The sequence below is a fragment of the Etheostoma spectabile genome, chromosome 18, assembly GCF_008692095.1.
Source record: "Etheostoma spectabile isolate EspeVRDwgs_2016 chromosome 18, UIUC_Espe_1.0, whole genome shotgun sequence".
NCBI lineage: Eukaryota > Metazoa > Chordata > Actinopteri > Perciformes > Percidae > Etheostoma > Etheostoma spectabile.
Genome location: NC_045750.1, coordinates 725,983 through 735,437, shown reverse-complemented (window position 1 = coordinate 735,437; position 9,455 = coordinate 725,983). Strand labels below are relative to the sequence as shown.

Here is a 9,455-nt window from a genome sequence, read left to right as displayed (position 1 = left end):
ATTTAAAGTTTGATTTAGATTTGCAACTTAGATTTTTTCCCCTCATTTCCCAAACTGTTTTTTTTTGTTTGATGAGCCACAAAATGAGTCCAACATCCAAAAACACATAATTCAGAAAAAAGCTGGAAATTCAGTCACAGACGCTGGACTTTGAAGATTTGAATAAACACCTTCTCCAGTCCCTTGTTTGAATCCAAATGGAAGTCTGTATAAAAGGTTTGTTTTCTCTGCTGTGCAGTGGAACAGCTGTGTGTGTGTGTGTGTGGTGTGTGTGTGTGTGTGTGTGTGTGTGTGTGTGTGTGTGTGTGTGTGTGTGTGTGTGTGTGTGGTCCTGCAGATTCAAATGCACGCTCCCAGTCCGGGTCTGAGCTCCTCCCCTTCCCGATCCCATCCTTGGAAGACTCTGCTACATTCTTGTGGCATTTTAACTGGCATGCCCACACACACAACACACACACACACACACACACACACACACACACACACACCACACACACACACACACACACACACTTTACTTTTTTTTATTGTACAGTATTCCTAATTTCCCCTGAATCAATAATTCTCCCTGATTTATTTAATTAGTATTTAAATAGAGATGGTGTAAGCAGGCCTGATATTCGCCCAAAACAGGGCTCTTGTGTGTGGTCTGGTGTGGGTGTGTGTGTGTGTGTGTGTGTGTGTGTGTGTGTGTGTGTGTATGACCACACTGTGCTCATGTGTAGAAGGCATACAGTGTTTTCCTACCTGAAACCGAATTCAGCCAATATTTAAGCCGGAAATCAATGCTAGGGAGACTGAAAGTAAACAACCTACAATGTGAACATCAGGCGTGGACGTTCCTATAGAGAGAATCACAACAGCCACAGGGCTCTTATGATAACAGGTCCATCTCCATGACAACTTAGCTAACTACAACCGCTGAGACGTCATACAGGTGAAAGCTGCAGAACATTACAGTAAGCAGACCTGGAGTCGGGCTGGTTGAACTATGAGAATTAAACTCATACTGTAGATCTTTAAATGACCATTTCATTGGTTTTTCTTTTCACTGCCGGTTGTCTGAGGATGTGTGAAAACCACAAAACTGACAAAACTATCCTACTTCTTAAGCTGATCATTTAAAAGTGGATAAACTGAATGAAATTGCATGGTTGCAAAATGGAGCTTTTTTTGTAGCAAATTACATTTTGAAGATATTTGGTTATTTTGGACAGTGATAAAAGTCCTCTCCGTCTTAGGCTTTTTGGACAGTGAAGTTGTCCTTTGGCTAAAATAAAACCCTGTACAATGCCTTAAAAGTGCACCTGTGATGGGTTACAGCTTTGCAAAACTGCTGTTCACACTAAAGGGTGGAAATGGAAGGTGGGAGCAAAAATAAAGAGCTTTGGCAAGAAAGGAGAGACAAGGCAGAGAGAGAGAGAGAAGAGACAGCAGGCAGAAAGAGAGAGAGAAGAGACAGAACAAGGCAGAGAGAGAGAGAGAAGAGACAGAGCAAGGCAGAGAGAGAGAGAGAAGAGACAGAACAAGACAGAGAGAGAGAGAAGAGACAGCAGGAAGAAAGAGAGAAGAGACAGAGCAAGGCAGAGAGAGAGAGAAGAGACAGAGCAAGGCAGAGAGAGAGAGAAGAGACAGAGCAAGGCAGAGAGAGAGAGAGAAGAGACAGAGCAAGGCAGAGAGAGAGAGAAGAGACAGAACAAGGCAGAGAGAGAGAGAAGAGACAGAGCAAGGCAGAGAGAGAGAGAAGAGAGAACAAGACAGAGAGAGAGAGAGAGCGAGAGAGAGAGAGAGAGAGAGAGAGAGAGAGAGAGAGAGAGAGAGAGAGAGAGAGACAGCAGGCTGAGAAATGAGATGTGATTTTAAATTGTTGAGATTCCTGTTGCTGCTCCTGCTCTACGGAGTCCTGGATCAAGCCTCAGGGGGAAGTACAAGGCTCAGGAGTGAAAGAGAGAGAGAGACAGTGGAGATACACTGGAGAGAGAGAGAGAGAGAGAGAGAGAGACAGTGGAGAGACACTGGAGAGAGAGAGAGAGAGAGAGAGAGACTCAGAGAGAGTTTTACTGCTGAAGTGAAAGCCGAGTTATTAGGAAGCAGAAAATGGGACCAGCTGCCACCTCGCTCGCTCTCCTGTGTTTGTGTTCTCTGAGTGTGTGTGTTCCTACGGGGACGGCCGACGCTACGCCAAACCAGGTCAGGACCGTTTGTGTGTTGGACTCAATTAACTTAAAATTAAAAAACGATTAATGGAGATGTTAATGCCACTGTTGCATGCCTGGTTCTTTGGGTAAAACAATGGATCCATTCACGATGAAGATCATTTTTGATCTAAATGTCATGCTCCGATTCGCTGAAACTTGTTTCTCCAGGTAGAACATTTAGATTTTGAGATGAAATGAGACAGGTCCAGATGTGCACAGGGAGGTGATTTGCATTGGATAGCTTGTTTTTGATTGGTTGTGGAGAAGCTTGGTTTGGTTGGTGGATTCATTTAACCTAACTTAACTTAAATGTGCATCATGTGAATGTGAAACAGCATCTGAGAAATGTTAACACTGTGATTTCTCTCTTTCTCTCTCTCTGTGTTTCTGTGTGTGTGTGTGTGTGTGTGTGTGTGTGTGTGTGTGTGTGTGTGTTGTGTCTCAGGCATCCCTGCCAGAGGTGAAGAAGGCGAGAGGGGACGTTCCTGATATTCTTCCAGAGCCTGAACCAGAGCCAACCAGCCCAGTCTCAGACTTTGAAAACTCATACAACTATGTCTGTGAGTCTCAGTCCAGGTTGAAATCTTCCTTTATACAAACACTGGGCCATTAATCGGGGAAATATCTTAAACACCTGCAATATTTTACATTGCATTAATACAAAACAGCTGGATTCTCTTATGTTGTCCTCTCCTTTGTGTCCTCTATCACCCCCCCCCCCCCCCCCCATTGTCCTCTACCCCTCAGTGTCCAGACTGGCCAGCATGGACCAGGCCATCCACAAGCTGAACGTTGGCCACTACACCCTGGATGTTAAAGTCAGCCAGTTAATGGACCGTCTGACCAGGGTGGATGGTAACAAACATCACTTTCTCCCACACATTTTCCACATTTCTCTTTCTTTGTGGACTCTTTTTGTGCAGCTTTTCTACCAAGTCAGTCAGTTGAATTGTGAAATGGATAAATCAAGGATAAATGTGGCGCTCCTCTCTGCTAAAAAACTGAAAAATCTGCATAAACACACTTACAGTTTTCTATGTTCCTGCAATCAAGGAAGCTGCAGCATTAACACTTTAGTTACCGAACAAATTTAGCTGGCTAGCTATGGAGGGTTTAGGTTAAGGTTACAGCTCGTTATAAGGTGAGTCACGTCTTCATATATGATGAAGAACTCCCTAATAGTTTTGTTATGTTTTTTTGTCTTTGCTCTCTCTCTTTCTCTGTGTATGTGCGTATGGATATAAAGTATATGCACATGTCTGTGTATTCACAGTGTGTGTATGTACTGTATATATACAAAGAAATAGACGTATATACACGTATATACACAGACAACACAGACACACACAGACACACACACACACACACACACACACACACACACACACACACACACACACACACCCACCACACACACACACACACCACCCACACACACACCACACACTATGATGAAGAAGTAACTCACACTCTCCTAGAAATGCGGTCCTCAAACTGCAGCTTCCTCTGTTGCAGAAAGATGCTACTTCCTCCTGGGTCACAAAAAGACAAAAATTTAACATTTTCGTCCCTTTTTCAGACTTTTTTTGTTTTTCACTAACACCCCTTTACTACCACTAGTTTTAATTACTCCTAATAGCCTATTTGAGTTAAAAAAGAATATAGTGTATTAATGGTTAAGATCAGAGGAATCGAGGAGCGTTGAAAGGAATCCAATCCATTTTTTGTGGTAATTTGGTTAAAAAAGAAACTCATATTTCAGATATAGACATTTTTTAAAGGGGTCAGATTTGAACAGAAGGACAACAGGAGGGTTAAATTTGGACAAACTTGGTATTGATATAGCACGGGATGAATTAACAAAATTGAAAATGAAAGAAAGTGACTGGGATTAACTATATTTGGCGTCCTCCATAGACCATTACCATTTAATACACCTAATAAAGTGCAAGGGTGCAATTCAATTAAGAGTTCAAAAAGCAACAGAAGATGTCTTTTACTGACTCTAATGTCTTTTACTGACTCTGTCTTTTACCGACTCTGTCTTTTACTGACTCTAATGTCTTTTATTGACTCTAATGTCTTTTATTGACTCTAATGTCTTTTACTGACTCTAATGTCTTTTACCGACTCTGTCTTTTACTGACTCTGTCTTTTACTGACTCTGTCTTTTATTGACTCTAATGTCTTTTACTGACTCTAATGTCTTTTATTGACTCTAATGTCTTTTATTGACTCTAATGTCTTTTACTGACTCTAATGTCTTTTACCGACTCTGTCTTTTACGGACTCTGTCTTTTACTGACTCTAATGTCTTTTATTGACTCTAATGTCTTTTATTGACTCTAATGTCTTTTACTGATTCTGTCTTTTACCGACTCTGTCTTTTACTGACTCTGTCTTTTATTGACTCTAATGTCTTTTACTGACTCTAATGTCTTTTACTGACTCTGTCTTTTACCGACTCTGTCTTTTACTGACTCTAATGTCTTTTATTGACTCTAATGTCTTTTATTGACTCTAATGTCTTTTACTGATTCTGTCTTTTACCGACTCTGTCTTTTACTGACTCTAATGTCTTTTACTGACTCTGTCTTTTATTGACTCTAATGTCTTTTACTGACTCTGTCTTTTACCGACTCTGTCTTTTACTGACTCTAATGTCTTTTATTGACTCTAATGTCTTTTATTGACTCTGTCTTTTACTGACTCTGTCTTTTACCGACTCTGTCTTTTACTGACTCTAATGTCTTTTACTGACTCTGTCTTTTATTGACTCTAATGTCTTTTACTGACTCTAATGTCTTTTACCGACTGTTTTTTACTGACTCTAATGTCTTTTATTGACTCTGTCTTTTACTTACTCTAATGTCTTTTACTGACTCTGTCTTTTACTGACTCTGTCTTTTACTGACTCTGTCCTTTATTGACTCTGTCTTTTACTGACTCTAATGTCTTTTATTGACTCTGTCTTTTACTTACTCTAATGTCTTTTACTGACTCTAATGTCTTTTATTGACTCTGTCTTTTACTGACTCTAATGTCTTTTACTGACTCTGTCTTTTACTGACTCTAATGTCTTTTATTGACTCTAATGTCTTTTACTGACTCTAATGTCTTTTACTGACTCTGTCCTTTATTGACTCTTATGTCTTTTACTGACTCTGTCTTTTACTGACTCTAATGTCTTTTACTGATTCTGTCTTTTACTGACTCTAATGTCTTTTATTGACTCTAATGTCTTTTACTGACTCTAATGTCTTTTACTGACTCTGTCCTTATTGACTCTAATGTCTTTTACTGACTCTGTCTTTTATTGACTCTAATGTCTTTTACTGACTCTGTCTTTTACTGACTCTGTCTTTTATTGACTCTAATGTCTTTTACTGACTCTAATGTCTTTTACTGATCTAATGTCTTTTACCGACTGTTTTTTACTGACTCTAATGTCTTTTACTTACTCTAATGTCTTTTATTGACTCTGTCTTTTACTGACTCTAATGTCTTTTACTGACTCTAATGTCTTTTACTGACTCTAATGTCTTTTACTGACTCTGTCCTTTATTGACTCTAATGTCTTTTACTGACTCTGTCTTTTACCGACTGTTTTTTACTGACTCTAATGTCTTTTACTGACTCTGTCTTTTATTGACTGTCTTTTACTGACTCTAATGTCTTTTACTGACTCTAATGTCTTTTACTGACTGTCTTTTACTGACTCTGTCTTTTACTGACTCTAATGTCTTTTATTGACTCTGTCTTTTACTGACTCTGTCTTTTACTGACTCTAATGTCTTTTACTGACTGTCTTTTACTGACTCTGTCTTTTATTGACTCTAATGTCTTTTACTGACTCTAATGTCTTTTACTGACTCTGTCCTTTATTGACTCTAATGTCTTTTACTGACTCTGTCTTTTATTGACTCTAATGTCTTTTACTGACTCTGTTTTACTGACTCTGATGTCTTCTACTGACTCTAATGTCTTCTACTGACTCTAATGTCTTTTACTGACTCTAATGTCTTTTACTGACTCTGTCCTTTATTGACTCTAATGTCTTTTACTGACTCTGTCTTTTATTGACTCTAATGTCTTTTACTGACTCTAATGTCTTTTACTGACTCTAATGTCTTTTACTGACTCTAGCACTTTTACTTGCATCAATGTCTTTTACTGACTCTAATGTCTTTTACTGACTCTGATGTCTTCTACTGACTCTGATGTCTTTTACTGACTCTATGTCTGGTTTTTGTTGTTCCCCATGACTGGCAGCCAGAGTAGTGGAGCTGGAGGACAGCATCCAGGAGGTCTACCGGCACAGCAAGGACAACCGCAAGGAGATGGGACGACTGGAAGGTATCTCAGTTACTCTAACCCTTCAATTGTCCACCTGTCCACCAGGAATTTGTTGTCCTTCTGGGTCAAAAGTTATTTTTTTAAATTCATGGTCAACAAACCTAATTTATATGACATTATACCTAAAAAAAAGGGAGGAATTATGAATTATTTTGACTGATAGTTGAGATCAGAGACTGGTATCTGTTTCAAACTCGATAAAATTGAATAAAAACACCCAACATTCAATTAAAGTTATCAATTGTGCGAAGAAGGTTGGTAATAAGGTGCATGCATCCATGTTATTCTGGGTAATTTGTTAGAAATCCATATTTCTGATATAAAAATCTTAACACGGCACAAAATGAATGCTAATGTAGCTCAGCTGTCAATATGAATGCTAATGTAGCTCAGCTGTCAGAATTAATGCTAACGTAGCTCAGCTGTCAGAATGAATGCTAATGTAGCTCAGCTGTCAGAATGAATGCTAACGTAGCTCAGCTGTCAGAATGAATGCTAATGTAGCTCAGCTGTCAGAATGAATGCTAACGTAGCTCAGCTGTCAGAATGAATGCTAACGTAGCTCAGCTGTCAATATGAAAGCTAATGTAGCTAAGCTGTCAATATGAATGCTAACGTAGCTCAGCTGTCAGAATGAAAGCTAACGTAGCTCAGCTGTCAGAATGAATGATAATGTAGCTCAGGGTCTGCTGTTTAACACAAGCTACAGTTAGCAATAAACTTTGTATGATGATAATATGTACATGTTGCGTTTATGTTGTATGTATGTCATGTTGTGCTGCCCCCATGTGGCCAAAAAAATCCCAAATCTCTCTAATTCTAAACATGCAATAAAAGCATCCATCTTGTTTTCCTCTTCTTCTCAGGTTGCCAGAAGGGCCGCAGGATAGGCTACAAATGCTACCTCGTGTACAACCGCTACGAGGACTACGCCGGGGCGTCCAGGAAGTGCCTGGAGCGCGGCGGGCGCATCGCCATGCCGCGCGACCGCAGGGAGCAAGAGGCCCTCGCGGACTACGTCAAGTCCTTCTTCAACCCGGGGAACTGGCCCGTGTGGCTGGGCATCAACGACCTGCGGTCCGAGGGCGCGTACCTCTTCGACGACGGGACCCGGGTCTCGTACTTCCAGTGGCGCAAACACTTCCTGTCCAGCCAGCCGGACGGGGGGCGGCGGGAGAACTGCGTGGCGATGTCGTCGGACAACGGCGACTGGTGGGACCACTACTGCGACCGGACCATGAACTACCTGTGCGAGTTTGATGACAGGGTGGCACTTTAAGACTGACTCCGCATCCCGCCCTACGGCCACCTTTAACTCTGAGCTCCGGTTGTTGTTCATTAGAAATAAAAGTCGATTATATTTTCAAATAACTTATTGCTCTTTGAAAAGTCCCTTTCCACTTTGGTTGTGTTCAGTCGTAACCCTCGGGGTGTCCTCGGGTTAAATTTGACCGGTTTACAAAACACTTTCTATATCAGAAAAGCAGGAAAAAGCAACAATAACATTTTTTTTAAATGCTGAAAAAGTGAAAAAAAAACTACAAAAAAGCCGGAAAAAAGAAACAAAAACATTTTTTTTAAATGCTGAAAAAGTGAAAAAAACTACAAAAAAAAACTACAAAAAAGCAACAAAATTGTTTTTTAAATGCTGAAAAAGTGAAAAAAAAAAAGTAAAAAAAAGCAACAAAATTGTTTTTTAAATGCTGAAAAAGTGAAAAAAAAAACTACAAAAAAAACAGGAAAAAAAAGCAACAAATCATTTTTTTTAAACGCTGAAAAAGTGACCAAAAAAAAATCTGACAAAGTGACAAAAAACATCAAAAACACTGGTAAAAGTGACAAAGAAATTGTTAGAAAATATTAACTAATACATACTATTTCACAGTATTTAAGTTTTTAAGGTAAAACTTGTCTCATAAGTGCACAAATGAATGTATTGCTATTTAAGTTACTGACTAAGACTTTGTCAGATTATGTTAGTATTATAAATATTATTTTATTCATGCAGCTGTGGTGTATCAGTTAGGAATCAGCTGATTTATCACCTGGAAATTGAAATATTTGTTCAAAGTTTCCACCAAAAAAAAAAAGGGAAATCATGATCACCTGGAGGCTCATTCTTCAGAATCAGCACATACTGAACCTCTGGAAGACATAAATCCATGGGTGTTTGGGATTAACAGGTATTATTCTCTATTATTTGGATATATTTGAAGATTGTGGTTAAACTGCTGATTCTTCGACAACATCTCTGGCCACATGAAACATGTTAGATCTTACTTCTGAGTCCTCCTTTCACCCCAAAATGAACCATTTTCAGATGTAAATGCATCCTGAACCCGAGTCCCACTGTGGCTGTGCAGAACCAGTTGTACATAAAACGTGACATTTTAATGTTTTTCAAAAGTCTTTCCTTAAAGGCTGATGTGGTGCACCACATCGTTTTCTGTTCTCATTTAAAATGTGAAATATTTCCACAAAATTAACAAAAAAAATAACAAAATTATACTTTTTTTTGGATACCTTACTCTGAGAAATAGACATTTTTTTCTACCAAATCCTTTTTTTATTTGACAAAAGAAACCAAAGTTCTTCAATGTTTAATGATTTTTTTTTAATCGATAAAAACTATCAACAAAAGTGTTGATTTTCCATTTTGACGGGAAGACAACACGAGGCTTAAGTCAGTTTCTAAAATTAGATTTTAGTTAAATACCATTGGTACTACATCGTAGTAACTTTATATTGAATTACATCACAACACTAACAACCAAGCAGATCCTTGCTTACGGTTCTCGGTCACACCTCTTCATGGTGTCATGAGTGCGAGACGTGACGTCATCAACGTCAAAGACCTGCTCTTCCTCTGTGGTGTCAGTGATGTAACCACTTACCCCCCCC

General features: G+C 39.2%; 1 protein-coding gene across 1 annotated transcript; it reads left to right on the top strand.

Annotated features, from left to right (window-relative positions):
* Positions 1–1,835: 1,835 nt before the first annotated feature.
* Positions 1,836–7,902, top strand: clec11a (C-type lectin domain containing 11A; the record flags this gene model as incomplete). The annotated part of the gene is given in 5 exon segments (XM_032543083.1): positions 1,836–2,190; positions 2,644–2,758; positions 2,946–3,053; positions 6,471–6,554; positions 7,421–7,902. Coding segments are annotated over 5 exon segments (813 nt in total). The 3' UTR covers positions 7,834–7,902.
* Positions 7,903–9,455: the final 1,553 nt, after the last annotated feature.